The sequence below is a fragment of the Furipterus horrens genome, unplaced genomic scaffold (genome assembly GCF_987537825.1).
Source record: "Furipterus horrens unplaced genomic scaffold, mFurHor1.1.pri manual_scaffold_7, whole genome shotgun sequence".
Lineage (NCBI taxonomy): Eukaryota > Metazoa > Chordata > Mammalia > Chiroptera > Furipteridae > Furipterus > Furipterus horrens.
The window spans coordinates 38,889,330-38,903,681 of NW_028327177.1; the positions used below are offsets into that span (position 1 = coordinate 38,889,330).

Genomic DNA, 14,352 nt, shown 5'->3' on the forward strand with positions numbered 1-14,352 from the left:
AACACTGTCTTCAAATGACATTACTTTCTAAATTAAGTTAAACAAAAAGTGAACCAGAAACACAGCAAGGAATTATTTAAAAGGAAAAGCTGCCTGCCTGCCTTCCCAGAAGCCATACCTTGAGAAAAAGGAACTATATAAAAAGACAGATGTTTTAAGTTTTGAAAGTAGTGCATGCCAGCTCCTCTTAATTCACATTTGCACCTGCATCTCTAATTTGCAAAAAGTGATGCGTAAGATTTCAAAATAGCAAAATGTAGTCTGTTATAATATTAACGTGTGGTTTAGCGATCTATGCAGTACAGCATGTTACCTTGCAAATCTGGATCCTTTACCATTTCTAATGGTTACTGTAGTTAATCTACTTTAACGCTCCTTGAATTGAGCAGTTTGTAGTTACTAGATTTGAAACCTCTAAAGTAGTTGCAACTGTTAAAAGCTCCTCGGGAGCAGTTCCTCCTCCTCCCGTCTCTCCTACTGTGGACCACCGTGTCTTTTATCTAGGCGAAATCCCCAGCCTGCTCCCGACTTCCAGCACGGTTCTCCTGGATCAGGGCTCCTTCCCCGGGCACATCAGTTATTTACCCCAGTTCGAAACCTGCCGCGGACCTGGATTATTTCCCTTTTCCGTTCCAAACATGTCTCCAGCTAAAATCTTATTTTTCACCTGTCACACTCCTGTTCATTCGACATTCAGTTTTCTGCCACAGAGTGTTCGCCACCCCAGTAGTTATGCCGTCTGGACAAAAATAGCTCACAGTTTTGCTTGAACTGTAACGGCCGCCCAAATTTCATGGTTAGATTTGTCTCACGTCCAAAGACCACGTCTCCTATTACAGCGGTTGGATACATCCGAGAATTGAGGAGCTGTGGCCAAAAGAAGGTTGCAGGGACATGCCCCAGCTAGCCCGCCCAATACCCCCGGGAAGACACAATCCACAGACCCCCGGAGTTTGAGCTAAGGTCGCAGCTTTCAGACCGGTCCCTCGGAAGGTGCCGGCACTCCTTTTCCCGGCAGGCCCAGCGCCGCCCTCGGCGCCCCGCCTCCTCGAGGTGCGGCACTCCGCGCGCTCCGCGGCCTGTCACAGCTAAACCAGAGAGCCCCACCCGCAGTCCTACACTCTGGCTCCCAGCTCCTTCCCGAGTCCCGCGAGTTCCAGTCCCGGCTTCCAACACCCGAGCCCCGCCCTCAGTCGCGCGCGCTCTCCCCACCCCGCCCTCCCCCTCGCGTGCGGCCGCCACAACCAATGAGGTTCGGGGCCGCGTGCGCAGATTCAAACGGCGGCTCTTGAGCGAGGCTAGGCGCGAGATTCGGCGGTGGGCACAAAACCCTGCAGGAGGCTGCGAGCCCTGCAGAGCTGCTAGCTGCGGGGAGAGGGCGGGGGTCGGCGCCTGCGGCGAGGAAGCTGAGAGTCGGCGGGAGGGGCCGGTGGAGGGCGGGAGCGTGCCTGCTGACATGTTGGGGGCATCCCTGAACTGGCCGGACCGGGGCTAGGAACGGTGCTGCGGGCTGGGGGCGGGTCTCCATCCATCCCTCCTTCCCTTCATCTTGTCCTGCTGGGGACGCATTCCGCACTTGGTGGCCCCGGAGAGGGAACCGGGGAATCGGCGGGAGGGTCCGGGGAAAGGAGCGTTCGCCCGAGGTTGGAGGAGGCTGAACTGCGTCCCCGCCCAGCCCGCGCCTATGCGGTACTTGAAGGATGGCGAAGAGGTCGCGCAGGTGGGTGACATCCCTTTTGCCCTCGCCTGTCGGCACAGTCTGGCCCAGATCCTCTTTTCTTTCCCGCTGCTTCCCCACCAGACCATCCCCGACCAGGGCAGAGGTTTCCCTTCCCGCTGCTCCGTAGCCGCCTCGGCCCGGCCGGCCGGAGCGCAGCCGTGACGTGTGCAGAGTTGGGGACCAGTGTGTTTAAGACTCGGAAAGTAATAGATGCCCAGGTTGCTCCTTCGAGTTGATTCACTCCATAAACAATTACAGCCACTTCTTGGTGGGGAGTTTCTTGCCAGGTAAGTCTGTGCGCTTTGGGGACTACGCTACGCAGAGAAAAGTGGTAGTGTCCTGCCAGGATCACTTGAAAATGGTGTTCTGGGGGACTCTTTCTCTGAAGCACTACCAGTTAAAATGGGAACTCCGTGGTAAACCTGGGCGGGGACACCTCTGCCATCCTTGCTACCTGAATGGTTTGGAAAATCTGCTGAGGGATAGTTGAGAGAGGACCTTTTTGATATTTTCTGTAATTACCATACTCATGTTCTCAGCTATATATATTCTATTGGGAAGCTGTCACACTGTTACTACCAGTAGCTTTATCTTCAAATAAAACAATGTGTTTGATTCACTTAGTATTCTGAGTATCCATGTTGGTTCTGACAGTACCTAAGTTTGCACAGAGGTTAGGCACATTTTTTTGTTGTTGGAAAACTTGCTAGGATGATTTTATGTTTCTGATTTTTGTATGTAGTAATCTTAGGAAAAAAACAAAAATAAAAAAAAACTAGGTTGTCTTTTAATTGCATTATCAATGAACTTGAAAAGCAATTTGGCACAATTTCCAAGTGATTTTATTTTTAGATCCATAACCTCAAAGTCTTAGACATATATTTCTTTTAAAAGAAATATTTATTTATTGTTAGAGAGAGGGGAAGGGAGGGAGAAAGAGAGAGAAAAACATCGATGTGTGGTTGCCTCTCACACGCCCACAACCGGGGTCCTGGCCAGCAACCCAGGCACGTGCCCTGACTGGGAATCAAACTAGCAGCCCTTTGGTTTGCAGGCTGGCACTCCATCCACTGAGCCACACTAGTCAGGGCGAGATATATTTCTTAAGGAAATTTAGTGTCATAATTTATTCATTGCCGGTTTCTGTTAAAAATTGGTAATCACAATATTTGTTGCTTTATTCACTTATTAAGCATCTGCTGTATGTAAGATGTTTTTGCAAAAAACAGCATAAAATATAATTAAGTCGTTGTTAGCTTATTAGTTTATAGCAACTACAGTATAGGTCAAACTCTTGTGGTGGAACAAATGTACATACACACACATATAAACCCACATTTCTAGAACAGGGTTTTCAACCTTGGCACTATTGATGTTTTGGAAGGGGGCTGACCTGTGCTTTGTCAGATAGTTAGCAACATTCTTGGCCTAAAAACAGTTGATGCTAGTAACACTCCACTTAGCCAGTCCTGAAAATCAAAGATCTTCAGACATTACCAAATGTCTGTTGGGGGGCAAAATCATGCAGGTAGAATCACTGCTCTAGAATGTCAAGGACCCAATTAACCTCTTAAATTTCAGAAAAGATAGATAATAAAAGCTCCTGTAATTATAATTACTGAGGTACTGGTTTAGGCCTTTTTGGAATATACAAAACTTTTAAAGTAACTTCATAAAGCAAAATGACAACTGACTATATATAACATGTGGCATTATCTACTTATCAGTACTGATGTTAATCTTATTCAAAATAATTTCTTGGCAAATGCTGTCATCAACATTTAGTTATGTTTAAACATGGATACTTGAATATCAGAACCCTGCCTTCTCCAACTGGTTTTGTTTGTTTCATAATTTGTGTATGCTTCATAATAACAGACTAAGAATAAATGATTTCATGATTAATTTTCCTGTATAAGCTTTCTTTTATTGATAATACTGTGAGTTTTGCAATCTAAACATTATATTGTTGACTTTTAGTCCTTGTTTGCTCTATAAATTAATTTAAATATATATTGTAGAATGATATAAAGAGTCATAAGTTTGGAGTAATTAAACATAGTGAAGTTGCACTCCCTATGGGAGTATTCAGATAGAGGATGAGGTGAGAAATTATCATCTGTGAATGGTTTGTTTTCTTAGGGTCTTCATACTTGAATGTTTCCTGTTCTAAATTATAGTTCTTGTATATGGAAATGTGACTTATTTATCTTGGAAGATAATAGAATGTGAAATGTTTTGATGGAAATAATCAAATAATTGGGCAAAGCCTAGTCTCAGGTCTTTTGGCTAAGTATCTTAATATTAAATATGAACATAATTTATAATTAAAAGAGAAAGGAAATAATTAAGTCACTTTAAAATTTCCTCTAAGCAACCATTTAAGTATCTGAGTGAAAATTATACTTTGCAGTATACAAGTTTTGCATAAGACAATAGTCATAAATCCTATAATACACTTTTTTTCTCTATGATCTGAAAAAAAAAAGTAAAATTCTGTTACCTCAGGTGTGAAACTGCTGAAGGATGTTGGCTCTTTTGATCATTAAGATAGTTGTATCTATATATACACAAAGGAAAGGCTCATTTAGTGTTTTGACTTCAAATAGCTTTAGATCCCACTGGGGGTTTTAATGACATAATTTGCAGGCAATAGTAAAATGGGCATATCTGTTATTAACACATATTTGATTTTTAAACATGTTTATTAATTAATTTTAGTTTTTAAAGGCAGTTCTACCCTTAAAAATAAACTTTAAAAAATGTCATTTAGAAGACAGAGGCCTATTTATGTAGTTAACAGATTTAGGTACAGTATTTTCACTTGAGATGACCTGTGTGGGGTACACTAAGCTGAAAAGGGAAAAGCCAGCTATTGAGTTAGAAGATGTTTTGCAGTGGGGTACCTGTGTGTAGGAAGCAACTTTACTCTGTTGTCTCCAGCAAAAATGGATGTTATGGGTGAAAGAATATTGAAATATGAGAACTAATTTTTTAAATCAGCTTTGTCATGAGCTAGCAGTTTTGTTTTGGGAAAGCAAATAAAATGTGTATACCATGTTTTTTTTTAATCTGTTATTGTAATGGGTTTGAATCTTATGGTCTGTAAGATAACTTCTAATTTAATATACATCCTATTTCGAACACTTTGTAATACTCTTTTCTCATTTAAACATATCCACACTAATGAAATAAAATAGAAATGTTTTCACCTTGTTTTTGTTTATGGGTAGCTATATATAACTCTTTTCAGTATTGCTATAAATAATATTCCAAAAAAGTCACATTTGTTTCACCATAATGATGCTAGTTTGCAGGTAAAATTTGGGGGGAAAATATCCATGTATGCAGTACATCATATTTACCACTGGGTGGCCTGATTTCACTATATTAAATTAACCTGGTAAATTTTCATAACTTAAGTCAATTGGACTTTAAAAAATACACTGTTATTCTGCCAAAACAGTATAATAAAGTTGTATTTTTGATTATGATAAAAATTTCAGACTTGCTTCAGTTTGTGATTTAAAATATGATCAATTTGAAGTGATTTTATATTAGAGCAAATTTAATGCAACTACTGATGTTTTTCAATTTCAAACCAGTAGTTTGTTTTCAAATAAAAATAAATTCTAAACTCTCAAAATCTTCCTTTGGCTGCCTCATTTTACTTTTTTTTAGGTGGTTTACTTGGTGGCATATAAAATCAAACTTCTCCCAAGTGTTTTATTTTAGTATTGTCAAGTGTGAATAGTTTGTATATTATTTCACAAATGACTGTCACATCCTATTAGCTTACACCCCAATGTGAAGTTGCTCTTAACCATCTTCCTTACTTAATGAGTCATAGTATTTGTGTGTGTGTGTGTCTGTATGCTTCACTTTGCTGTTTCATAATCACCCTAATCACTTTGTTCATTCATAATTGACAAAACCCTTTTCATTTGAATACAGTACTTAGGTATTTATTAACAGTTATAGCATAAATATTTTCTTTGACTCAAAAAAGAAAACTGACAGAATGACTCTGGAAACCAAGGCCTGGATGAAGATTGAGACCAAATTCCTCTTCCAGTTTTGCTTTGTGACTGCAGATATAATTTCACTTTTTTTTTTTTTTTTTTTTTGCTGTCTTCTAGACTAGTCACTCTAAGCTAGAAATGGTTTATGTACACAGTAGGAATTTGATTTTATTTACTACATCTTACCAGCATTGATTGCTACAAAACAGAAATGCTAAAAGATAGTGTAAAAATCAGAAAAATAGAGCAGATTATAGAGCAATGGAACTTCTTCATTGTTAGATGGTAAAATTGGAATATTGGTGAGGTTTCTTGTGGGGTTTTATCCTTTCCCTTATTCTCGACCACCTTTCTGTTGTATGTTGATGAGTTTCTAGGGTCTTTTTCTGTCACATTTAAGAGTTAAATCATCTTTTCAACAGTTAGTTAAATAATATAGAAATAACTTGAGCTAAAACTAAGAATTAGCTAGGTAGATAGACTCTAGGAAAGTCCCAGTGTAGAGAGATGATTCTAAGAATTCTGTTTTAATCCTCACAATCACCCACTCAAAAACCCAGCTTCCTGAACATTGGTTGAGCTGAATAGTAACTGCTTGAAACTGATGACCGTGCTGATGAGAAATAGAATGAAACCTCATGTAGAAATAGAAATTTCTCACAGACCAAATATGTAGTTTAAAAAAAAGGTAGAATTTTAAGGTTAAAATGAACAAGTTTTCAGAATATTACTCTTTTGACTCAATATTTTTGGATCATATCCTTAACTTAAAATATTTTGATAAGAACCTTAAGGTGAATTTTGTGCAGATTAAATATGATGTAGATACTTTTGTGAATACTTAACATTTACATGGTCCAGTCCCAAAATAGAAAATTGTTTTGATTTATAAATACCCTAATTTTTAAAACAATCTCAAAATGCTATTGTGGTAGCTGTTGGGATCTGAGGGAAGGGAAGAAGAGAAAAACCTGTGAAAAGTGCAGCTAAGGGCTGTTTGCAATGGCAGAAGCAGTAATGTTGCTGGGGACAGTCCTAGGAGTGTGTGGCAACATTAGTAGACACCCCGAAGAAACACTTCTGTACTGAATATATATATATTTATGTTTGTTTCAGCAGGTTCTGCTTTATATATTCTACCACTTGGAGGTGCATTTGGATTTTAAAAGTCCTTTTTAACACATGGGAATGCCTTTTGCCTTCTCCTGGAGGTATTTTCATCTGTTAAAAAAATGTTTTCTCTCTCATTCCACTTGTGAAGTATTTCTGGAAGTCAGAACACTTGGGAAAGGTGAAAGAGTAAGGAAGATGATTCATTAATTTTACACATACATATATAGTGGCAGATACTGTGTTTGGTGCTGAGAGATCAACATATTAGGTGTGGTCTTTGCACTCCTGGACTTACTATTTAGTTGGGAAGGTTGGCAGGTGTAATGAGCATTACAAAGGAAGGGTAGATGCCATGGTTATATACAAATTGCACAGAAAGATTTCAGTATGGTGTTTTATCTGATATAGTGGTCACCTTCAAAATTTATGAAGTCATTGGATCCTGAAACATCTCCAATTTAACAATTTGTAAACTTTGCTAATCGGGTAGTATTTCTAAAAGCTGAAAATGGCTGCAAATAGCAAATATTTTCTTTACCTAAACTTTTGTTTTTATTTTAGGCATAGTTTAATGAAACAAGCATATATGGAAGTAGGACTGGCAGATTATTGTTACAAATAGACATTGGCTTTAGGGAGAAAGCATGGGATATTGAAGTGTGTTGAACTAAAGAAACACACTGTGGGTCTACCCTAGGTAGGGGAATAGGGGATCTTGGTGTCTTGCTTGGTCAGATGTGAAGAATTTTTGTCCTATGAAATTAACAAATCAAGGGAAATGAGAAGTTCTACAAGGGATTTGTAGACAGTATATATTAAAGCTAAGCCTTTATTTGTAGTTTTTGTAAAATTGAAACTATATGTAAAATTAGGAACTACCTACATGTTCTTGAGTATTATAGTAAGGTTAAACAAATCACCAGACTTCTACTATTTGAAATCAGAATGAATTTTTGGGAAATTGAATCTAGTAAAGCAAAATAATTTGAATATTGTTAGGCAATCATAATAATAATATTGAGCCACCTCTATATCACGCTATATAAGGTGTTTATACATTTTTTCATTTATCGTTAAAGAAGCACTATAAGATAGGTGGTATTATCTTCATTTTACAAACAGGTAAACTAAAGCCCTGAAAGGCTAATATGTTCACAAATAGAAAGGGAGTAGGTAAGTTAGAACTAGAACTCTGCTCTGATTTCAAAATGTACTTGAGGTTTATCTTTGGAATGCTCCGGCTTTTTGGTATCTTCTTACCTATTTTTCCAGTATGGTATATTTAGTGGTTAGGTGGTTAGTTTTGGAATTCAGCCATATTATATTTGGTGTAACTGTGGACAAGAAGTTATACTCTTCTAAGTTTTCTATTCAGTAAAATGGGCATAATAATAATAATCCCCTCTTAGAGTTGTGGGATTTTAGGAGAGAAATTTTATAGACTATCACAATGTCTGGTACTGAGGACGTTTAAATAAAGATTAGTTTATGTTAGTTTCAGATGCTGATGACTTTAGTCCCCTGGCTACTCAAAATTCCCTAATTCAGTTTATCATAAAGACCTGCCTTCTTTCTGGGGCTTCTTGTTCTCATGGCTTTAATTGTTCTCTGTATGTTGGTGATTGCCAGCACTGTGTGTCTACCTTTGACTTCTTACCTGAAGATCCATGAAAATCCACGTGCCCAGTTGCCTTCTGGATCTGGTCTGCACAGTAGGAGTGGCTATGTGGAGCCTTTGTAATGCAGCTAGTCTGAGTTGAGATGCACTGTAACTATAAAATACACACCAGATTTTGAAGACTTTAGTAAGAAAGAAAGGAATGTAAAACATTTTATGATTATGTTGATCCTATGTTGAAACGATACATTTTTAATAATTGGGTTAAGTAATGTTTATTATTAAAATTAATTTCTCCTGTGTTTTTCTTTTTTTTAATGTGGCTTCTAGGTAGTTACATATGTGGCTTGCATTATACTTCTTTGTACAGTGCTGTTCTATGTGGCTTCTAGGAAATTATATATGTGACTTACATTATACTTCTTTGTACAGGGCTGTTCTATATATATATCTACATGTATATTTCTCATATAGTTCTTAAGTGCCTTGAAATCAGCTAGTACAAAACTGCTTACTCTCCCCATTACCTTCTCTCTCCCAAAGTTTGGTTTCTCCTTCTCTGTTCCTTAGTTGAGTGAATTGCTCTATTTATGCTCCCAAAGCTGGAAATTTTAGAGTCATCCCATGTCTCTCATATTCATTAGTTGTAAAATCTTTTTATTCCTTCTTGTTTAATATCTGTTTCATGTGCTTCTTTCCATTGCCATTTTCATTACTTTAGTCAGTTCTTTAATCATTTCTTGATTTTTGTCATATTTAGATCTCTTCTACTCAACAATATTAAAAATAATACTATTATGATTTTTTTAAAATGTGAAATATTTGCTTCATCTGAATTTTTTATTTTAAAGTAGGACTTAATTTTTATTTTTTTAAATAGCTACATAATATCTTGACATTTATTGAAAAGTCCATCTTTACCACATTGATTTGATACATTACTGTTACAATTTATCAAATTCCCAAATGGGTCTTGATTTTTTCTGAATGTTCTATTCTGTTTTATTGATCTGTGTATCTGTTCATGTGCCATTGCCATTCTGTTTTATTGTTTCTCTGCAGCATATTTTGATATTAATTTAGGGACAATGCACATCAGGAATACTGTTTTCCTAGCCAGGAATATAGCCTGCATATTTTTCCATTTCTTCAAGTCTTTTGTGTGTCAAGATAGTGTTTTGTTTTTACTATACTTTGAACTTGTACATAAGTTATTTCTACATAATTTAACTTCTGTTATTGGTATTATTAATGAATCATTTCTTCCCTTGTGCCTTTTAACTGGCTGTGTTTGTATTTTACCATTGCCATTGTCAGGCCTTAATAATTTCTTACTTAGGTTATTGTAAAATATTACTAATTGTTCTTCCTTCATTTCTCCACACTCCTGCCAGCAACACTGAAATACAAGATATTTATCTTTCACTCCTTAAAGTCCTTTAATTATTTAGGATAAAGGTCAAATAAAGAATAAAGGTTAAACTCCTTAGCATGACATAAAGGTTACCACTTGGACCCTGGTGGCATAGCCACCTTCATCTCTGGTGTAAATAATAACTATAGATCCTTATTTTTATATAATATATGCCTCTTAGTCTGAGTGGCTTCTTCAGTCATACCTGTTTATTGATTGAATTTAAAAATTTAAATAAAATTCATTATTTTACAACTGTGCTTTTTTAAGTGAGGATGAGGATGATGACCTTCAGTATGCTGATCATGATTATGAAGTTCCACAACAAAAAGGATTGAAGAAACTCTGGAACAGAGTAAAATGGACAAGAGATGAGGTGATTATCTGATAAGGTTTACTCATTTCATACCCGTCTTTATTAATGCTATTACAGATATGAAAAATATTTAAAAACAAAACAAGAAAAGTTATCCATCAACTAACACATATTATTTTTCTTCAACTAGAGACATAAATAGTAGATTGATGTTGAGATCGACAGAAACAGTATAGTAAATGGGAGAACTTGTATCGTAGTGGTTTCAGTTTTTTTAAAAATGGCCGCTAGATATGACATAAAAGAATTAGAGGATTATCTATATTCAGGGGTAGAAGAATAGGGTGGGGGAAAGCTTTCTAATATTCATACCTTTAACATTTAATAGGATGATAAGTTAAAGAAGCTGGTTGAACAACATGGAACTGATGATTGGAGTCTAATTGCCAGTCATCTTCAGGTAAGTGAAACATTATATTTCTACATATAATGGATGATTTAGGTAATTGGGTTAAATTTGCTGTTTTCTAAAAATGTGTCTATATTATTTTAGATTTAGTTTTCCTTCCTAAAAACATCTCATTCTGGCTCTCCTGTAGTTGCCAATGGCTTAGAAAGTCTGATTTTCAAGTAGTTTACACAGGTCCTAAAATGATGACTAATCTAAAACAAAAATGATACGCGGTTTGGGTAGGGCTTTATAAATAATTGCTGATAACTGTTAAAATATTTTGAGAGAAGTTAAATATGTCGAATATTTGATAGCTACTTAATGAAATCAGAAAAGTATTGAAAAGTTTGCCATAAAATGCTTACATTTTAAAGTGTAAACTGATTTTTTTAGAAAAACTGTTCATCATATTACTATTTACATACTTTTATTAGCGTGTAATTTTATAATTTACAAAGTATTTTCATGTATATGACTTATGTACTCCTTACTATTCTGAAGGTAGTGAGGCAAAATATTTATATTTTAATTTTTGTATTGACTGGCTACTTTGAGCTTCAGAAACCATGCTACCTATGTTCTTTTTATATTGTCATGATACCTTTTATATAACCTTAAAATTGAGATCAAATACTGGAAAGAAAATAATCTTTTGAGTCAGTGTGAATTGTGTTCAAATGTCAGCTCCACCAGCTTAGAAGAATTTTAACCTCTTTGATCTTCAGCTTTCCTATAGTAGTACTGGTTTTGTGGTATTTTTGTGAGAATTAGAAATAACATATAGGATGTTTGGCACAGTTCCAGACATTTAGCAGATATTCAATAATGGAAGCCAAATCCAAAAAGTTATTTACATTAGATTTATCAGTGTAACTTCAATGGTATAACAGCAAATAAAGTAAACAGAAATGCTGCAAGAACATACAGGAACAACCTGATTGTTTTGAAGAAAGTGATAGCCTTAAAATGGATCAGCATCAATGTACAGAAGCCAAAAATGAAGTTCAATTTGAATAAAAATAATTTGAAGTCCACTAGGCACAAAGAGCTATTGGTAAACAAAGCATTTGTATCTATTATCCCTTTATATTCCTCTAAATTATCTATACTTGTGTATGAGGTCTGTCCAGAAAAAGTCCAACCATTGTTAAAATAATGAGAATGGTTTGTGCAACATCAATGTATCCTGGCAGCCAAGGAGAGTGGACTGGAATGTACATGTGTGAATAATAACAACTTCACTATACTAGTCAGTAGGGGCAGTAGACGCCGTTGAGTGAGCATGTGTACTGTGTGGCCATCACATTCAAAATGACTGAGTGAGCAGAGCAACACATCTGCATCAAATTTTGCATTAAGCTTGAACATTCCTCCATGGAAACTATTCAGATGATTCAGAAGGCTTTCAGGGACAATGCAGTGAGTGCAGAGCAAATAAAAGTGTAGCACAAATGCTTCAAAGATGGTCAAGAATCTGTTGAAAGTGATCCATGTTCTAGAAGGCTTGCAACAAGCAGAGCACCTGAGAATGTTGAACATGTACAGTCTGCAGTCAACAAAGATCAGTGACTGACAGTGCGAGAACTAGAAACTGATCTGAGGGTTCCAAAAACTACTGTGTCCGAGATGTTGATGCAGGATCTTGGCGTGAAACATGTCATTCCAAAATTTGATCTGCGGCTTCTGCTACCAGAGAAGAAACATTGTGCTACAGTTGCTAATGACTTGATTCAAACCACTACCAGTGAACCAGATTTCTTCAAGAAGGTTTTAACTGGAGATGAATCGTGGGTCTTTGGCTATGATTCGGAAGCGAAGGCCCAGTTGTCCCAGTGGAAGTTGCCTGGTTTTCCACTCCCGAAGAAGGTGTGGCAAAGTTGCAGCAAGATCAAGACCATGTTAACTATGTTTTTTTTTAATTTGGAAGGTGTTTCCCATTGTGAGAAAGCCCCTCCAGGCCGAACAATTAATAAGGAGTACTACCTCGATGTTCTTCGTTGGTTGAGAGATGCAATACAACGAAAACAGCCGCAGCTATGGGCAACTGGTGATTGGCAGCTTCATCACAACAGTGTACCTGCTTATGCATCATGTCTTGTGCAGTTTTTTAGTGAAACATCAAATCACCGAGGTGACTCAGCCCCCCTGCAGCCCAGATTTGGTGCCCTGTGACTTCTGGCTATTCCCAAAACTAAAATCACCTTTGAGAGGGAAGAGTTTCAGGCCATTGATAAGATTCAGGAAAATATGATGGGCCAGCTGATGGTTATTCCAACTAAGGATTTTGCAGTATTTTTAAATAGCGGAAGAGATGTTGGGAGAACTACGTTAGGTCCCAAGGTGTCTACTTTGAATAGTACTGAGGTGTCATTGTCCTATGTACAATGTTCTTTGTATCTTCTTCAATAAATGTCTGCTTTTCATATTACATGGTTGGATACATTCTGGACAGACCTTATATATTAACTAATATCTTTGTAAACTGAATCACTAATGAAAAGTTACTATTGTTATTGTCCTCATTATAAATCATAGGAGTTACTAGGTCATGAATTGACTAAAATAAGCCTTCATTTATTATTAATCATTTTTGGAGTTTGAGATATTTCCACATAAGGTTTTTTCATTTTTCTTTTAAGCTTCAACAACTAAATAATTTAAATGGTATATAATGCACACTTCCTATGTAGATATATTTAATTTTTTCTTGATACCTTGGGAGAGTCATTATTTATAAACATCCTTTAAGTACCATTCAGTAGTCTAGCAGTGTCTTGAGGGGTTCTTTAATTGTGTAGAGTTATATACTACTGAACTACAGTATATGAATCCAGACTGCTGTGCTATTTGAGTTCTTTCTTCTGCTTTGTATAGTTTTCTGTTTACTTCCTTTATTTCTCAACCTTATATACATTTTTTATGGGCAGTTTTTGTACTATAGCTTTGCTGCTTGCTGCTTTATAAGGCATAGTGTAGAAACAAATACTTTAATTTCAAGTACATATTGTTTTTATCTGTAGTCTAAGTCCTGCCACTACACTACTTTAATTAAAAAAGAATTGGGCTCTGACTGGTGTCTTAGGTCAAGTCCCTGATTGGGGGCATGCCAGAAGCAACTGATCAATGTTTATTTCGCATATGGATGTTTCCTTCTCTTTCTCCCTCCCTTCCCCTCTCTGTAAAAATAAACAAGTAAATCTAACAAAAAAAAAAAAAAAAAAAATTGGGACACAGGCATGTAAACAATATTACATATTAAAGAATGCTGTTGAATACATTATCCTTGAAGACTTTGTTTTTAAGGTTGTAAGACATAAATTTTGGAAGACAGTTGTTCAATAACAAATTTAGATGATTTTATCTAAATTCTTTCAGAATCGTTCTGATTTTCAGTGTCAGCATCGATGGCAGAAGGTTTTAAATCCAGAATTGATAAAGGGTCCCTGGACTAAAGAGGAAGATCAGAGGGTAATATGTTCATATTCTTTTTTATTTTTTTTCACTGTGTAAGTGGATTAGCTTTTTTTTTTTCCTAGTACATTATTTTGACACATAAAGTATGTCTAAGTTACTTTGATTTTGTTCTCTGGGTGCTGCTTGCATAAGAAATTTAAGTTGTGTCTTGAAATGTAGTTTTTAATGAACCGAGTCAAACCAAGTTTATGTAGAATTCTCTTTCTGAGAGTTTGGTTTGTGGG

General features: G+C 36.5%; 1 protein-coding gene across 2 annotated transcripts in view; it reads left to right on the forward strand.

Annotated features, from left to right (window-relative positions):
- The first annotated feature begins 1,466 nt into the window (after positions 1–1,466).
- The window catches only part of MYBL1 (MYB proto-oncogene like 1), a 33,936-nt gene continuing 21,050 nt past the window's right edge, over positions 1,467–14,352 (forward strand). For both annotated transcript variants that reach the window (XM_090283617.1, XM_090283618.1), the window contains exons 1-4: positions 1,467–1,720; positions 10,158–10,263; positions 10,592–10,663; positions 14,030–14,122. In XM_090283617.1, coding sequence (XP_090139743.1) covers positions 1,701–1,720; positions 10,158–10,263; positions 10,592–10,663; positions 14,030–14,122 — 291 coding nt within the window. In that variant the 5' untranslated portion in view covers positions 1,467–1,700. The remainder of the gene's footprint in view (positions 1,721–10,157; positions 10,264–10,591; positions 10,664–14,029; positions 14,123–14,352) is intronic.